Here is a 20,106-nt window from a genome sequence, read left to right on the forward strand (position 1 = left end):
GTGGTGTAAATGTACAATACATGGCAAAATAATATCAGCAGTTGTCATGTTTTTGTCGACGTGCCGCGGCTGAATGTTGCCAGGGTAACCACCCTCCTCTGGCGCCTTCGTCACGCGCAACGCAAAATCTCATTTGGCGCCACTCCAACAGTGCGTACAGAAAGTTACAAGTTTTATTATGATGTATAACAGCAACGTTTCATTTATATATATATATATATATATATATATATATATATATATATATATATATATATATATTAGTGATTTGCAAGTGATATATAATGGCCTGTCATGTTTTGTCGTCCAAACGCCTGATACCTATCGTACTGTAATTGCTAGAGCTGCAAATTGGTGCCATGGTGACCGCCCTGCAACTTCAATAGCGTTTATATTTGGCAACAGGTGGAAATGTTATGTGAATGTACAATAAAGCCATACATAATTATGTAATTCTTCTGTTTTGTCGACATTCCAAGAACTGTTGCCATGGTTACTTGGTTCCTCATTCGAATGTAACGCAAATTTGTTGTTACTTTTTCTGTATGTGTGTGTCTGACAGGGGCGGAGCCAGGAGTTTGAAATACTAACTAAATTGTGCTCAAGACAAAAAATGACCAAAAACGGCAATTGAGAGTGGGGTAGCCAGGCTTTGGTCCATGGTGACCATGGCCACCCCCTAGCTCCGCCCCTGGCGGGGGATCATTTACTTCATTTGGTATCTCTGTTTTTTGCCTCTGCCAAGGACAGAAAACATTATGTTTAACTTTAGTCTGAAAGAACTCACTGATTCACTCCAGCTTTGGTCATATTTTTAATGATGAATACACCCCCACCCCTCAGACTCTCTCACACACAGAAGGCTGAAGTGCTCCGCCAGTCTGACGGCTGGATGTTTTGAGGGTTAGTTTGTCGGGGATTGGCTTTCACACACACAAGCTGAAAGGGTTACTGTTCAATCTATTCTGCGCTCGCCAGAGTGCGCGGCCGAGTGGCGCCGGCGCGTCATACACACACACAAACACAAACACACACACACACACACACACACACACACACACACACACACACACACACACACACACACACACATACACGCAGCCTCCTCCAAAAACCCCTAGACATCATCAAGAAAAGAGAGCTGACAACTGCCCCCACCCTGCGCCAAAAACACAGCACCGCCAGAGTATCTGTCACAATAACCGTACAAATAACACACGCACACACACACGCGCACACACGCGCGCGCGCACTGAGCAACTTTCACTGCCTGTGCAATCTGTGCAAACGATCTTGACGTTGAAATGACAGCCATTTAGGAGGCGTGATTCACTGCGTGTGCGTCTCTGGCACACTGAGGGCCGCCGCGGTTTGGAGTGAGTGTGTGTGCATGTTTGTGACGTTGTTTTTACGAGTCTCATATCTCTTGAACTCTCAGACGTCATGTTTGCTGACTAATTAACAGTCTAGTGCCGTCAGCATCAGTTCACCATTGTGGAGGGCTGCAGTCTTTGTTTCTTACGCCGAGACATTTGGACGAGTCTCGGGCTCAGATTTCTGTCTCTCTCGCTTGTTTTTAAGGAGCTCTGATCTTCCCCTTTCCAGAAGTAGTAGCCTAGCCAGGAGCGACTGCCCCTCTCTCTGCTCTGTTTCACCAATGACAGTATTTGAAAATGGCTGCATCATATTTTAGAGTTGTGTTTACATCGGCGCGCTTTTACGCACAGTGATGTACAGCTGCACACTGGCCGGCGCGGTGTGTGTCGTGGCCCGTAAATCAAACGTTTACAAGCCGCCTCTGACACGCCACGCCATCAGAGGCTGCGGAGTGTTTCCACACCAAAAACAGCACTGTAGACCAACTCACTGCATTGTGCATGCACGGATCCTCTCCAGCTCTGGGAAATGGCAGGATATGGGCCTTGTAACGTCAAGGCCTTGGGTTCGATTCCCAGGGAACATGCACTGTATATCTGTGGGTTCCTTTGGATAAATATGCATCTGCCGAGTGCATACATGTAAAGGATTAGAGTAGAAACAGTTCATTTCCTGCATGCACAACTTAAGCGCTTCTGTCAACATCATGATAAATATATGCAACATGTGAAAAATGTATCCTTTAGTCTGACATAAAACATATTTTATTGCTAAAACCATTGCATTTACACAGTCATTTTTATTATTATTATTACTTATATTCTTAAATTCATTTTTAAAACTTTTCAAGTAGAATTTCTGGTATATTCTATTCTCTTTATACTCACAAACGTTAAAACAATAAATAAAACATACACATTTGCTTTCGTACTAAAATAATATATGATTTCCAAAAACGCTGAGTTCAACGTGTATCATTTTTACCCTCAGCCTTTTTAAAAATTATTTTAATTATTATCACAATCATTATTGATATTAATATTTGTACAAAACCTCTAGGCATCATTGTAGTGTATCAGTTTCTCTTTTTTTCAGTCAGTACAACAGTTTGGATGAGGAACGTGAACTTCATCATTTTCATCTTCATCTTCATAATTGCAATAAAAATAACCACGGGCTCTTCCGGCTCGAAGTGCTCCTTATGAGATTATGGTCCTGTTCCTTTAATAAAAATAGCTGCATTCTTCTTTACTTCACTTAAATATGTACATGTGTTTGATATTTTGAATTAAAAAGCTATTTATAAAAAATAGATTCGCTATGTGGCGCCACATCCCTGTCCGTGGGTAAACAGTGCAATAATTCATATAGAAACTCTCCCAGTCCGTGCGCGTCCAGTCCATGGACATTCACTCACTCACACACGCGCTCGCGCATGCACACACGCAAACATTCATGCACCGCTCAGCACGCGCACTTGCACTCGGAGATTATGGGATACTGCACCAGGATCCACGTGCAGTGCTTCTGCCGTGAGAAGCCCTGGCAGTGCCACCGGAGGAAGGTCTTGGTGACGGACTTGACCGGTTTGCAGAACATGCCCTCGGGGAAGGAGCACGAGCGCTCGCTGAAGCAGTTCCCCTCCTTGATGTAGCGCGGCCAGAAGCGCGCGCCCAGGTCCTTCCAGGCGTACAGCACGGGACAGTGCGTGTGCGTCCACAGCCACTGAAGGAACTTCCGGCGCGCCTTCTTGCCCACCTTGATGCGCCTCCCGTACGGCGTCTCCGTCAGGTCCAGCTTCTTGAGCTCGATGGGCATGGGCGTGCGCGGTCCCGGCACGTCCGTCGGCGCGCTCGCGTTCAGGTGGACGGGCAGGAGGATGGACATGAAGTTGGGGTCGAAGTGGCTACCCAGCTTTTTGCGCAGCGTCCTCTCCGAAAGGTCCTGCTCGCGCGGGTCGTACTCCGGATCGGGGTCTTCCTTGAGGTCCGGCACGGGGAGATGCTCACTGGGCGAGGGCCGCAGGCGCAAATAAGGCTGGGCCGCGGTGCCGTGTGCGCACAGGAGGAGCAGCAGCAGCGCGTGAGAAATGCCCATGACTGGTGTTCTGTCTGTCTATAGAGTGGAGTTGGCCCTCACTGCGCTCTCACACACCCGTGCATAAATAGGCCAAGAGACAGCACGAGTGAGATCCTTTTAATAGACGGCCGCGTGGACCGGAATGACATGGGACGGGAGCTTTTTTAGCGATCCCCCCTGGACACTTCAGGTGAGGCGTGCCAACTAGCCGTGTAAAGTGGTATCCTCATCAGCCTTTGACTCCCGTTTCCAGCTACTTTCCTAGTTTTGTCTTTGGGTCACCATGGCAACGCTTGCTCTCGGATAGGATGGCACAGTCACTGCACCCAACTTTTTTTTTCCCCAGGTGGCACCCAAACTGTCGTTTGAAATGTCAGCGCGCCCGCGGAATGGAGCACGCCTCAGCCAATGTTATTTTTACGCACAGCTTTTATGAACGTTATCTCTCACACACACACACACCCTGACCGGCTCCAGCCCGTCCCGCCGAACCGGCGCTGCTGAACCGGGACAAGAGCTGCGCAGTCTCTCCAGAGAGCTTAAACACAGATCCTCATGGGTCGAAACTTGCAACAAGAAGCTCAAAAGTGTCAGATATTTCACACATTTCTATATCAGTCCAGAATAGATAATCGTTTTTTTACACTCCACCGGTCCGAACTTTTCACTGAAACTTGACAGTTCCGACTAGTGCAATCACGTGTGCGCTTGCCTACACATTCACGTTAAGAATTCCAGTAAGTATTTGTCCCGTGTTTTCCAGAACCAGTTGCGGTGCCTTCATATCCCTGCTGTCAAAAGTCCTGTCAGAAAACGCAGCTTCATAGCAGAGCGCAAAACCAGTCCAAAACCCGCGCGCCGGGTCCCGATACAGCGAAGGGCACACTGGAGAATGAGTGCGTCTGGAGGAGAACTCCTCTCTTTCCCAAGTTAAATATCCCCTCCCCTTCCCTCCCCCGTCAGCTTCAAGTGTGTGCGCGCGCGCGGGGCCATGCAGCTCACCAAGAACCCTCAGTCTGACTGACAGCAGAACACACACACATACAATGAGACCCCCTCCCAAACATATCCACACACACACACCACGCAGTGAAGGAAAATAAAAGCACTAGATTTATCACGGGAACAGCAATTATCAAGCAGAAAACACACATTTGCGATTTTCCATATCTTGCACATTCCACGACACTAACCCACCTATTATGATGGGTTACATGCCTTGCAGAAATAATGTTCAAGTGGAAACCTCATATTTCATTCATACCGCATCTAAATGACACTTTCGAGTTGGATGCATCCGTGCACAATTATTGATTTCGAACATTTTGGGGCTCCTTGCAGATTTTGCGACATTGGCCAGTGACGTCACGCTCATTTTTGTCCAGATCTATTCAATTATTTTAAAATACATACAAATGCATTTCACCTCTTCTCTAATGAACATGTTTTTCATTTCTGTTCAAAGTTATTTAGTCTAATTAAAAGCTGAAATTCTAGACAAAACATTATATATATATATATATATATATATATATATACACAGTACTGTGCAAAAGTTTTAGGCACTTGAGACAAACTTTCAAAGTGAGGATTTCTTAAAAAAAATAATGTCATAAATTGTCTTCATTTATCAATTAATGTCATACAAAGTCAAGAAAACCTAAACAAGCTAAATCAATATTTGGTGTGACCACCTTTGCCTTTAAAACAGCCCAAATTCTCCTAGATACACCTGGACACCTGGTTGTAGGCAGATAGGATGTTCCAAGCTTCTTGGAGAATTCACCACAGTTCATTTGTCTATTTCGGCTGTCTCAGTTACTTCTGTCTTGTCATGTAATCCCAGAATGACTCAGTGTTCAGTGGGGGGCTCTGTGGTGGCCAGGGCTGGACTTGTATTCCGGCATACCGGGCATTTTCCCTGTGGGCCGATGCACTGAAACGGCACTGCGATATGCCTAAAAGGACAGCGAACAATCTAAGTAATTTTTTACTTTTCACTTGATGGTCACACCACATGATAAACATTCAATCGTTTAATTGGATTATATAAAATGCTACATTTCGAAAATATATGTGTTCACCAATATATATATATATATATATATATATATATATATATATATATATATATATATATATATATATATATATATATATATATATATGGGGACACTAGAAATGTCCTCATAAACCACATTTATAGCATAATACCCTTGTAATTACCAGTTTGTAACTTTAAAAAATGTCCTCAAACCACACACAAGACACACACAAGACACACACACATACATACACACACACACACACACACACACATTGTTTTTTTTCCCAGGGAAGAAAAAGACAAACATGCTGTTGAAGGGCTTAGGAATCCAATAATTGGTCCATTAAAGCGCCTCTGGTCTGTGTGGAGGTTTGTGGATACGCGCTCGACCTTTGCTCTCGCCACTGGCAGGAACCAACGCGCGTGAACTCTCGGGTCAGCAAATAAACGGGCGCAATTAAGTGTTTAAACGGGCCACATAGAGAGACGCGTCACCCCTCACAGCGCCAGAACTCACGCGCAGTGTGCGGCCCGATGCTCAAACGACGAACATTAGACGGGGAATCGTGCAAAATAACTATATTAACAACAACGGGAATGACGTCAAACATCATCCGGTACCCGCGCACAGGTGAGCAGGACGACATCTATGAAACGTTCAAGAAACATTTAAACTTCTTTTAATTGTGTGTTGCATTGCAAAATGTTTTGGCAAGACTTTAAAAAAGTTTACTGTAGGCTACATGAATGACATGTTGAGCTTTCTATGCATGTAGTAATGTGTGTTTTAACAAAGGTTAATTATAATGTAGTTATTTGAATAGCTTTGTGTGTTCTGGAAGCAGTGTGCAATGGATTGGAGGGACTGTAGGGATCTCCCTCTGTGTGTGCTGTGGGCTTCATGACGTGAGGAGTGTGAGGCATGTAAGCAGGGCCCCAGCAGTCTGGGTCGGTGGCAGACAGTCTGGCTGCGGTTCTGTGGTTCAGCTGACGGTGTCATTCTGCATTTTGACCGCTAGAGAGCGACGAGTAGACCTGTCAGCTCACTAACACTTCTAAGCGTTCATAACTTTCATTATTAGGTCAAAACAAACCGCATAGTTCGATACATTATGATCTATACATGTATGAATTCATATTTCAATGCAAAATCTTCTCATGTTACATAAATGAATAATGTTTATCAGTAACCAAACCAGTGGAGTTTCCTTCTCAAAATGTATCTCTCGATTTGTCGTTCTCATAGTCTGGTTAAAAAAAAATGATAATAATGTCAAGCGCATGTTTTAACCACATAATAACCGCATCCATCCACCCTGAAACAGACAGTGTCTCAACTGACTTCCGCTGGCGTTCACTCTAGAATTTATTCCAAGATACTGTCTTGGAACAATCAAGATAATGAAGGTACAATTCCAAGATGCAGACAAATACTGCAAATACTAGATAGTAAAAAAACAAAGAAAGAGAAAAGAACACAGTTTGGATGGAGAGAGGCAGACTGACAGATACTGTAGATAGATAGAAAAGAGCGAGAGACAGACAGACAGACAGACAGACAGACAGATAGATAGACAGATAGATAGACAGATAGATAGATAGATAGATAGATAGATAGATAGATAGATAGATAGATAGATAGATAGATAGATAGATAGATAGATAGATAGACAGACAGACAGACAGACAGACAGACAGACAAGTAGAAAGATAGATAGACAGACAGACATATAGATAGATAGATAGATAGATAGATAGATAGATAGATAGATAGATAGATAGATAGATAGATAGATAGATAGATAGATAGATAGATAGACAGACAGATAGATAAAAAGAGACAGAGATAGAGATAGACAGACAGACAGACATGTAGATAGACAGACAGATAGAGAGATAAAAAGAGACAGAGATAGACAGACAGACAGACAGGTAGATAGACAGACAGGTAGAAAGACAGATAGACAAACAAACATGTAGATAGACAGACAGACAGACAGACAGACAGAGATAAAAGAGACAGAGATAGACAGACAGACAGGTAGATAGACAGACAGGTAGAAAGATAGACAGACAGACAGACAGGTAGAAAGATAGATAGATAGACAGACAGACAAGTAGATAGACAGACAGACAGACAGACAGACAGACAGACAGATAGATAGATAGATAGATAGATAGATAGATAGACAAGTAGATAGACAGACAGACAGACAGACAGACAGACAGATAGATAGACAAGTAGATAGACAGACAGACAGACAGACAGACAGACAGATAGATAGATAGATAGATAGATAGATAGATAGATAGATAGACAAGTAGATAGACAGACAGGCAGACAGACAGATAGATAGATAAAAAGTGACAGAGATAGACAGACAGACAGGTAGATAGACAGACAGGTAGAAAGATAGACAAAAAGAGACAGAGATAGATAGACAGACAGGTAGATAGACAGACAGGTAGAAAGAAAGATAGATAGATAGATAGATAGATAGATAGATAGATAGATAGATAGATAGATAGATAGATAGACAAACAGACAAGTAGATAGACAGACAGGCAGACAGACAGGTAGATAGATAAAAAGAGACAGAGATAGACAGACAGACAGACAGACAGATAGATAAAGAGAGACAGAGATAGACAGACAGACAGACAGACAGACAGACAGACAGATAGATAAAGAGAGACAGAGATAGACAGACAGACAGACAGACAGACAGACAGACAGATAGATAGATAGATAGATAGATAGATAAAGAGAGACAGAGATAGACAGAGAGACAGACAGACAGACAGACAGACAGATAGATAAAGAGAGACAGAGATAGACAGAGAGACAGAGAGACAGACAGACAGACAGACAGACAGACAGACAGACAGACAGATAGATAGATAGATAGATAGATAGATAGATAGACAGATAGACAGATAGATAGATAGATAGATAGATAGATAGATAGATAAAGAGAGACAGAGATAGACAGAGAGACAGACAGACAGACAGACAGACAGATAGATAAAGAGAGACAGAGATAGACAGAGAGACAGACAGACAGACAGAGAGACAGACAGACAGACAGACAGACAGACAGACAGACAGACAGACAGACAGACAGACAGACAGACAGACAGATAGATAGATAGATAGATAGATAGATAGATAGATAGATAGATAGATAGATAGATAGATAGATAGATAGATAGATAGATAAAGAGAGACAGAGATAGATAAATCTACAACCATGGCAGAACAAGAACAAATGAACATAATACTTGGAGAGGGACACACAGCAGCACTGGCTGCAAGATACGTTTTAACGTGTCACAGTCTAAGAGACAGCGGGTGAATCTGTGTTATGTGTTTTACCCCCGTGTGTCACCCCAATGTTCACCACAGTGACCCTCAGTGTGTGTGTGTGTGTATTCATGTATGTGTAAGTATATGTCAGTTCTCTTCAGTTATTTAAACACTGTGGTCTTCAGCAGTTCTGAACCTGTTTTGTATTTATTTATTTTTTATATTTGTTAAACTAAATGTAATTATAGATTAAGATGTAGTTCTGCTTTGGCAATATTGTATTGTTTACATTCATGCCAATAAAGCCCCATTGAAATGATAGACAGACAGACAGACAGACAGACAGACAGACAGACAGACAGACAGACAGACAGACAGATAGATAGATAGATAGATAGATAGATAGATAGATAGATAGATAGATAGAGACAGAGATAGAGATAGACAGACAGACAGACAGACAGACAGACAGACAGACAGACAGACAGACAATTTGAATTGAAAAGATAAAGAGACAGACAGACAGACAGACAGACAGACAGACAGACAGACAGACAGACAGACAGACAGACAGACAGATAGATAGATAGATAGATAGATAGATAGATAGATAGATAGATAGATAGACAGACAGACAGACAGACAGACAGACAGACAGACAGACAGACAGACAGACAGACAGACAGACAGACAATTTGAATTAAAAAGATAAAGAGACAGATAGATAGATAGACAGACAGGTAGATAGACAGACAGGTAGAAAGATAGATAGACAGACAGACAAGTAGACAGACAGACAGACAGACAGATAGATAGATAAAAAGAGACAGACAGACAGGTAGATAGACAGACAGGTAGAAAGATAGACAGACAAGTAGATAGACAGACAGACAGACAGACAGATAGATAGATAGATAGATAGATAGATAGATAGATAGATAGATAGATAGATAGATAGAGACACAGACAGACAGACAGACAGACAGATAGAGACACAGACAGACAGATAGACAGACAGACAGGCAGATAGAGACACAGACAGACAGATAGATAGATAAAAAGAGACAGACAGACAGACAGACAGACAGGTCTGGGTCTAACCCAGTAGACAGACAGAACACAAGCGTCTCTCTCGCTGTTGAAAGACAATGTTCGTCTTCACCGTGTTTGTCTGTAGCTCCTCGTTTTTGTGTCTTTTGATTAGATCACCAGTGTGAGTCAATATTCAGGACAACTCTGTACACACATGTCCTCCCTCCTGCACTGTTCTGCATGCTTAAACTGAGCTGAGGCATTTCACAGTGTGTGTTCAGCTCCACTGGCAGCTTCACTTTCTTACAGGAGCACACACACACACACACACACACACACACACACACACACACACACACACACACACACACACACACTCATCTAATATGGACCTTTTCACAGACTGTGATGGAGCATTTCTGCTTAATTTAGCAGCGTAAATGTAGCAAACTGTTTTTATATTTTCAAATATTTAATTTCATTATGGCAATTTATAACAACTGCTGTAATGGGGTTTCAAATACAGCAGCTGAGAGAGTGACTGTCATTTTTGGCATCTTTCGTTTGTCGCAATTCATCGCCGTTTTTTTCTCTTTTGGAAAGTCGTGGAAGCGTATTAGTGGATTCATTTCTTTTGTGACCCATCCAGCACCACATAGCAACATTATCTCAACCAATAGAATGAGTTTGGTGTGGGATTATCTGTTTGTCCAACCAATGGAAGGACGGGGGAAGTTGTTTTAGTCTGAAGAACAATTATTATTTTAACAATTTTGCACATACCAGTGAAATCTAAACGTCCATGTTTGTAGTGCACTGACACTGAATTACAGCAACACTGTGTCGTCGTTTGGAATGTGGCATGTGATGTCATTTTGCCCCCCTCTTCTATTGGGAATGCCATCCCTCTCACGGTCTCTTCCTTCCCCTCCCTCTCCTTCCCAGCAGGAAATCTTCTCTCATTCTTTTTCATTTTAGGCAACATGAATAAGGCTAATCAGGGTGGAATGCAGCGAAGTCACACACGCACACTGACCGCATCCCAATTAAATGAGGCAGAGATGATTATGGACCCCCCCACCCCCCACACACACACAACCATTCTTTTCTCTCCCTCTTTTGTCTCCTCCTTATTCTATGGGACACGTAAAGCCTGAATAGAAATTGTGCAGTGGCTCACGGTTGTGTTAAGTCTCGCACACACATTTCAAGGGAAGTGTCCCATGCTGTGTCACTCAAAAGTCTCACAGTTTGTGCTGTCAATCAAACCCTGAGCGCCCCATTCCGCCCATATGCTGAACGTAAGTTATGACATCACACTGTGCCACAAACACAGTGGGGCGAATTTACTAAACCGTTGCATCACTTTTGCACAATCAAATTTAAATGCACTGAAATTGTGCTGTGCACTTTTCTGTATCTAAATTAAGTCATTGGTGTTCAATTCTGCTCTAGGAATTTTAGGATATTGCATAAAAATAGCTGGATAGAAAAGTTTATTAACAAGAGATGTTTGTGTTGATATTCTAGTGATGATGCCAGCAGGATTTCAGCATTTTAAAGAGAGCACTGACTCCCCCACCTCCAGGACATCCATCCTCACCGCCGCACTCTTCCTCACCGGCACCCCTCACTCCCTGCGGCCTCACGCACACTCTGACACCCCCCCACCTCTGGGGGACCTCCATGTGAACCTTGTGCACCCGCTCTTAAGCACCCCTCACCCGGCTTCACTCACAGCCTCCTGCCCCCTCCGAGCACCAAACTACGGTAGTTCACTGCATCCCCCACAAATGATGCACTAATGTTGTGGCTGTGTATGCTCCATTATCTGATTTGCATAATTGCTATCCCGAATCAAGCGCTAAAACACTGCATACAGTGAATCCAAAGAAGCACCGCTTCTAGCGGGAACAATTAATACCCACAACATATACACCTGAAACACTAAAAATCCTTAAAGTGCTCCTCTGCATCACAAAAGACTTATTTCAAGCCCTTCATCCCAAGCAGCAAAAATCACTGTATAAACATGTCGCTAGTCTCCATTGTTGTCGCCAGAGAAATTAGTCAATTTGAAGCTGTTTACAAGGAGTACAGTGAAAAGCATTAGAGAGAATAAATGGGGAAATCTTCAAACAGGCGGCGCTAAACAAGCCCAGATTTCTCAATGTCGCTTCCAGCATCTGCTTTCAGTTCGAGATGCAGTTTATCCAAAGAGATGGTCCAAAATACAGAACAGACAGACGTGGATTATTTAGTTTCATTTCATTTTATTCCATTATTATTATTAATGACTGTCTGTCTAAGTATTGTATCTGTCGGTCTTGAAACAATGTCTGTCTGTCTGTCTATCTATCTATATGTCTGTTTGTCTATCTATCTGTCTGTCCGTCCGTCCGTCCATCCATCCATCTGTCTGTCTATCTATTGTATCTGTCTACCTGTCTGGTTAATTCTCTGTCTATTTTGAAACAATGTCTGTCTGTCTGTCTGTCTGTCTGTCTTTATCTATCTATCTGTCTGTTTGTCTGTCTGTCTGTCTGTCTTTATCTATCTGTCTGTCTGTCTGTCTTTATCTATCTATCTGTCTGTCTATCTATTGTATCTATCTGTCTATTGTATCTACCTGTCTGTCTATCTATCTATTGTATCTGGCAGGCTAATTCTCTATCTACCTGTCTGTCTGTCTGTCTGTCAATCTATTGTATCTGTCTGTCTGTCTACCTGTCTATCTATTGTATCTGGCTGGCTAATTCTCTATCTACCTGTCTGTCTGTCTATCTATCTATCTATTGTATCTGTCTGTCTATCTGTCTGTCTATCTATTGTATCTATCTGTCTATTGTATCTACCTGTCTGTCTATCTATCTATTGTATCTGGCAGGCTAATTCTCTATCTACCTGTCTGTCTGTCTATTTATTGTATCTGTCTGTCTGTCTGTCTGTCTATCTATTGTATCTGGCAGGCTAATTCTCTATCTACCTGTCTGTCTGTCTATTTATTGTATCTGTCTGTCTGTCTGTCTGTCTGTCTGTCTATCTATTGTATCTAGCAGGCTAATTCTCTATCTACCTGTCTGTCTGTCTGTCTATCTATTGTATCTGTCTGTCTGTCTGTCTGTCTATCTATTGTATCTGGCTGGCTAATTCTCTATCTACCTGTCTGTCTATCTATTGTATCTATCTATCTATTGTGTCTGTCTGTCTGTTGTATCTGTCTGTCTGTCTATCGTATCTGTCTATCTGTCTGTCTACTAGATGCAAACTCATAGACATGGGATTCTTCATGATCCATTGTCTGAAGCATGGGCTCAGGAATGAGTTCACATAAATGACCTCCCATAAGCATCCAGCCGGACTGTGATGCCCCTCACTGCATGATACATAAACACTCTGTTAAAGAACGACATAGAAAATGAATGAACCGCTAACAGAAATCTTCATCGGCCAAGATCAAAGGACAATGCATCTACATGTATTTCCTCAGTTAACTCGGGTTGATTCAAGGAGTTTAACACTACATCTTATAGTTCATAAAAAATCATTTTTGATAGTAAACTTACTTAGTTTACTAATTTGAACCACTAACATAAATAACTAATATTGGCGTTATATTCATTCATTTTCTGTTATAGCATCATTTCATGTGCGGCTGAAAAGCATTCACTGTGTCTGTCTTGATACAATGTCTGTCTATCTCTCTGTCCGTCTTTTTGTCAATCTATCTATATACACAAATGTGTGTGTGAGTCTGTCTGTCTGTCTGTGGCATGCCCCCCCCCCCCCCCATGACTGGAGACACACTCTTCTGCTTACACAGAGGTGCCAACAGGCTGGTGTTTATATTTGCGTGAGTGTGAGTGTGTGTATGATGGATTTGTTTGTATCCCAGTGTTTATGTATGTGTGTGTGTGTAAATTTGCCAAATGTTTGTTGATGTAAATGTTCTTGTTCTTTGCGCACGGGTGTGTTAAAATTACACACCCAACATGTGTTTATCTAGCTACAATACATAAATGGAACAAACTTGTTTGGGGACATCCTCATTTGGAAGATAATAAATGATAATTTGATGATAAAAATAATGTTTTCTTTTAGGGGTTAGTCTATAGTTACTATAAATTGCTTCATAAACAATAGAAGCATGTGGCTTATTTAGATAGATAGGTAAATGTGTGTGTGTGTGTGTGTGTATGTGTGTTTAGATGAAAGCATACCACCCGGGGTATCTGTGTTACTATAGATATGGGCACATCCATTCACTGTTTATCTAACGCTTGATCATCACTTCATCCATCAATCCAATCATATTTCTTACAATAGCTCAGTGTGTGTGTGTGTGTGTGTGTGTGTGTGTGTGTGTGTGTGTGTGAGAGAGAGAGAGAGAGAGAGAGAGAGCTCTTTGAAGTCAGAGTTAAAGTGTACCTAATTCAACAGTATGTGGTGGTGAAGGGGGGGGGGGGGGGGGGGGGTTACTGCTACTGCTGACCATAACAACATACACAAACAGACTGTGAGTGTGACATCACAATGTACGCACATCCACTCAAGCTGCTGTGTTTCATCCAGGACACACCCACTGGCCGATCCGCCCAGCGTTGTGCCAGCTCCTGACAGAGGGCTTATGAATCGTTATTACTATTCCATTAACAGAAACAATGACACACACACTGTCTGGCACCAGTGGATTAGAGACTGCTGGGGTTTGTTTTTAGTTCCTGCAGTGTGAATGTCAGAATTTCAGGGGGGGTGTTCTGGCCATAAAAGCAACTTAAATTCAAAATACGGGTACAAAAAATACCCCCCCGTATACAGTAGAGCTCCTCTGTTTTTTATTTGTAACATCTAATAATGGTCTATTCTTTTCTACTCAAGGCGTAATAATACATAAAGCAGTATAGCATGTGAGTTTGTGCTTATTTAGTATTACAGGTAAGAGGTTATATAATCTCAATGTAATTATTTAGATTGCAGACCAATCTGGGACAATCTTACAGCAGGAAATCATCAAATGCTGCATTTCAGCATTTTAAAAAGCCAATTCAGTAATCACCAGATTGATGCACATTCGTAACAGTGGGTCAAAAGATCTGCTGCTATAATTTGTGTTTACAGAATTTGATTCACTGCCCCTTGTGGATGAAGCTGGAAGTGTTAGGACACGTGAGCTTCAGTCTCCAGGTGAAATGTCCACAGGGTGGCGCCACAAGAGAGTTATAAATCCAGCTGTATTTAGTTGTAAATGTGAAGTGAAAATAAATGCATATTTTATTCATCATAATGCCATAAGCCAAACCCCAAACCTAAAACTGTCATTTTAGAGTGAAAATGCAACCTCAGATTCACGATTACTTCCTGGTTTACATGGGACCGCATGGCATGACAGATAGCATGTAGGATAGGCAGAAAACTGAAGTCAAACCTTCAACGCATGGTACCTTCACAACCTTCAATAGAACAGAATCTTATTTACAAATCGGGCAGATTTGACAGATCTGACTGGATGAGCAACATTAGATACTTCATATATAGTCAACTTTAATTTTGCATTTCCATTTTTTGATTTGCAACTAGTAGCACCTAATAAACATGCAAAAAAAATGTTCAGTGGTGCAAACATCATCTGCAGCCTAAAACTGAACATTTGTTCGGATTTTAGGATTGAATGCATTATAGGATGCTCCCTTGCTCCCTATTTAGTGAACGACTTAACCTCCAGTGTGCTGTCTGTCTGCACTGGTCTCAGAACAGTTATAGGAGAGCTATAGGATGCTCCCTTGCTCCCTATTTAGTGCACGACTTAACCTCCAGTGTGCTGTCTGTCTGCACTGGTCTCAGAACAGTTATAGAGAGCTATAGGATGCTCCCTTGCTCCCTATTTAGTGAACGACTTAACCTCCAGTGTGCTGTCTGTCTGCACTGGTCTCAGAACAGTTATAGAGAGCTATAGGATGCTCCCTTGCTCCCTATTTAGTGAACGACTTAACCTCCAGTGTGCTGTCTGTCTGCACTGGTCTCAGAACAGTTATAGGAGAGATATAGGGTGCTCCCTTGCTCCCTATTTAGTGCACGACTTAACCTCCAGTGTGCTGTCTGTCTGCACTGGTCTCAGAACAGTTATAGAGAGATATAGGATGCTCCCTTGCTCCCTATTTAGTGCACAACTTAACCTCCAGTGTGCTGTCTGTCTGCACTGGTCTCAGAACAGTTATAGGAGAGCTATAGGATGCTCCCTTGCTCCCTATTTAGTGAGCGACTTAACCTCCAGTGTGCTGTCTGTCTGCACTGGTCTCAGAACAGTTATAGGAGAGCTATAGGATGCTCCCTTGCTCCCTATTTAGTGAACGACTTAACCTCCAGTGTGCTGTCTGTCTGCACTGGTCTCAGAACAGTTATAGGAGAGCTATAGGATGCTCCCTTGCTCCCTATTTAGTGAGCTGACTTAACCTCCAGTGTGCTGTCTGTCTGCACTGGTCTCAGAACAGTTATAGGAGAGCTATAGGATGCTCCCTTGCTCCCTATTTAGTGAGCGACTTAACCTCCAGTGTGCTGTCTGTCTGCACTGGTCTCAGAACAGTTATAGGAGAGCTATAGGATGCTCCCTTGCTCCCTATTTAGTGAGCGACTTAACCTCCAGTGTGCTGTCTGTCTGCACTGGTCTCAGAACAGTTTGAAATGCATCTTATTTTCATCCTAACTTCATGTAAAGCTTCTGAAAGCAAAATGTTTCAGCTTGTAGATGAACCCTCTGATTCTCAATGATAATGCACAGTAAATATAGTGTTTCTAAGCCAAAGTACACATTAGTGTACACTGTGTTTAGCAGCGTGGCGTTTCGTGATAAATTGCTCAAATTTAAAAAATGGCATCTCGGATGAAACGAGACACTCTAATCTTTTGACTCTTTATTAGGCTTCTTATTAGATGTAGTTTTGTTGGCGTTTCTCTCAAAGCCAAACTCTGCTGTTTTCGGCACCATGTTGTTTTATAATGACTCAGTCAATCAAAAGGTTAACCCTTTACTTACAGCACTGAGTCATCTGAACTGAGGTCAGTTGGTTTAAATTAATTTTAATTATGTATTGCGTACTGCGAAGCCAAATCACGATGTCCCGCGGGGTCGCACAAGGATACATAAGCCATTCACAGCTTGATTCCCATGAAAAGTGTAACGTTGTGAATCTGTGGTGCTTTCAAAACATTGCTCTGTTTGTTTGAGCATCCAGGCCAGCATGACACAACTCTTCTGTGGCACACAAAAGGAGATGTTTTAAAGAATGTCACGATCACTGACCACAGCATTTGTGGCATAATGTTGATTACCACAAATAAAGAAATTCGTCTGGTCACTCCTTTTCTTAAAAAAGTCAAATAGATGTGTGGCAGGGCGGAGGGCGGGGCCAGGAGTGTAACGTGATCAATGGAAAGGAGGAGGCGGGAACCGGCTTTTCAATATAAATAATAGTTTAATGATAAACTTAAAAGACAACATAAACACACACACATGACGGACATGTCCGCTAATGATCTCTCTCTCCTGCACGATCCTCTGCAGTCGACCTTTATCCCTCATGGTGGCTTAATTAGCCTAATACGGGACCGGGTGTGTAGGATCACGACCCGGTCCCACCCTCCACCCTACCACAAGATGTTACATTGAGGCACAGTGGACGTGAACGAGGCCAATTAGTTTTTTTAAACTTGAGTCTTATTTAAGATGTTGCTTAAATCCTCATATTTTCAGGATTACATGGTTTACACGTTATGTCGTCATGGCTACGAAGTTGTACATTTGGCTATATTTTTACACGGGTGCAGTTAGTAAGTGATTTATCACAGTAAAATCATGTTTACACACATTTTGTTCATATCTTGTCACGTTTGAAACAGTATTTTAAAGTTTATAGATTGACCCCATTGACTTCCATTGTGAGTGCCTCACTGTTACCTCAATTCTTGCTTTATTAAGAAAATGAGGGACGAGTCAAAATCTATATTTTGTGGTAATCAACATTATGCCACAAATGCTGTCGACTGATCTTAACGTGCATTAAACCCGGAATATTCCTTTAAACTATGGCAACAAATGAACATACACACTCACTTTCTTTCTCTATATTGTGTAAGAAAGAACCAAACTGATCTACAGTATATGAGCACACACACACACACACACACACACACACACACACACACACACACACACACACACACACACACACACACACACACACACACACACACACACACACACACACACACACACACGCGTGTGCAGGCTCTCTCCCCCTCCTCGTGCTCTGGCAGTGTATGAGGGCAGTAAGGCGCCAGTGTAGTGCGCCGTCTCTCTAGAGAACAATAATGCAGCGCTTCATAAAAACTTCAAACGCTCTTGCCAAATGTTTTATAGGTGCTTTAAAGGGTAACGGGCCCCCAGGGTTCCCGAGCGCTGGGGGGTCTGTATCATTGGGCTTTGACACACACACACAAACAAGTAAAATGCATTGAACAGATAAACTAAATAGATGCATAAATGCACACATGTCTGTTCATACATCCAGGTCACATATACAGTCCCATATAGAGTCTTCCAGAACATCACAACCAACAGATGTAGGAATACCCAAGTTATCATTCACGACTGTAATCAGACCTGTAAGGGACCTGTCGCAGCCCAGTGATACTTAACGTGATGGGAACACCAGGCTGCTGCAATGTGTGCAGTTTAAAGATAGAAGGTGAACTTGTGATGAGTGTCCTGTATCGATCCTTGGCACATATAAATGAACAAGCACTCTTAAAGAACTGTTCGATTACCATATTCATGATTCAGTAATGCATTTCAAAAGAACAGATGTTGAATTGAGTATTACATTTAAAATACTACGAAATAAGATCTGTTTTTAACTTGATGCCTAGTTGATTGAGAGACGGGCTCTGTTCCAAAGCTATCGAGCTGCCTTGATGTCTGCAGCATACGGAGGCAGCTGCCTTCTAAGAAACAGGCTGATTTAGACGGCTTTACATTGACAGCAACATTGTGCGTCCTCATGCTAAGCACACACACACAATTTGACTCCCTTAAAACGACACTTTGTGTAATCGATATCATTGTTTTAACAGGCTAATATTTCATATGGTGAGGCAGAGACATAGGAAATGAGATTTGTTATATAAATATGATGTTGCTTTGCCTATATTACCAGACTGACTGAGTCGCTAGTTTGAATCCAGTGTGTGCTGAGTGACTCCAGCCGGGTCTCCTAAGCAACCAAATTGGCCCGGTTGCTAGGGAGGGTAGAGTCACATGGGGTAACCTCCTCGTGGTCGCCCTACTGTGGTTCTCGCTCTCAGTGGGGGCGTGTGGCGAGTTGTGCGTGGATGCTGCGGAGAATAGCGTGAAGCCTCCACATGTGCTACGTCTCCACGGTAACGCACTCAAGCCACGTGATGAGATGATCGGTCTCAGACGCGGAGGCAACTGAGATTCGTCCTCCACAACACGGATTGAGGCGAGTCACTACACCGCCACGAGGACTTGGAGCGCATTGGGAATTGGGCGTTCCAAATTGGGGAGAAAATAATAATAAAAAATAAACAAATAAAACGGCGTCGACTCTCAGCCATAGAAATATGTCATACAATTGAAATGCATTAACAGGCTTGAAATATTTATTTTTCGTTTAAGCATATATATCTGTTCATAAAACCCAAATATTGGGTAAAAATGTCAATTTTAATTAGATTGAACTATTTTTATTGATGCTTTTTAAATGAATTCAAAGTTTATAATCAGTGTTTTTCTCAACTCATCCACCATCTAGAATTGATTTTTTTGGTCGCAATGCATTCTGGGATAGCAAAGTGACACTCTACTACTACTATTTTGATTCCTAATTCCGCCTCCGAATCAAAGAATCGATTCTTTTTGGAATCAACTCCCAAATGAGATTTGTCATACACTTGGCATGCAGAACACAAATATTGGATCAGTCCATTTGAATCAGATTGAACTATTTTTATAGATGCTTTTGTGTTCCATGCAAGAAAGTCATACAGGTTTGGAACATTAGGGGGAGTAAATATTGACAGAATCTTCATTTTTTGGGCGAGCTATTCCTTAACAATGCTTTCTATGTAGGCAGCACACTAGGTTTTAAAATGGAGCAAAACAGTGTTGCAGGCGAGTCGGCTAACTTTGTGAATCAAATCCATTGAGGGTCTTTTTGGAATGTTTTGCGAGCAGTATTTGCGGATCCGC

At 42.2% G+C, this 20,106-nt stretch overlaps 1 protein-coding gene across 1 annotated transcript; it reads right to left on the reverse strand.

Annotated features, from left to right (window-relative positions):
* Positions 1-2,135: 2,135 nt before the first annotated feature.
* LOC127634941 (noggin-2-like) lies at positions 2,136-4,330 on the reverse strand. Its single transcript, XM_052114709.1, has one exon. The coding sequence runs from the start codon at positions 3,472-3,474 to the stop codon at positions 2,842-2,844; it is 633 nt and encodes a 210-aa protein (XP_051970669.1). The 5' UTR covers positions 3,475-4,330; the 3' UTR covers positions 2,136-2,841.
* Positions 4,331-20,106: the final 15,776 nt, after the last annotated feature.

The sequence above is a fragment of the Xyrauchen texanus genome, chromosome 42, assembly GCF_025860055.1.
Source record: "Xyrauchen texanus isolate HMW12.3.18 chromosome 42, RBS_HiC_50CHRs, whole genome shotgun sequence".
Lineage (NCBI taxonomy): Eukaryota > Metazoa > Chordata > Actinopteri > Cypriniformes > Catostomidae > Xyrauchen > Xyrauchen texanus.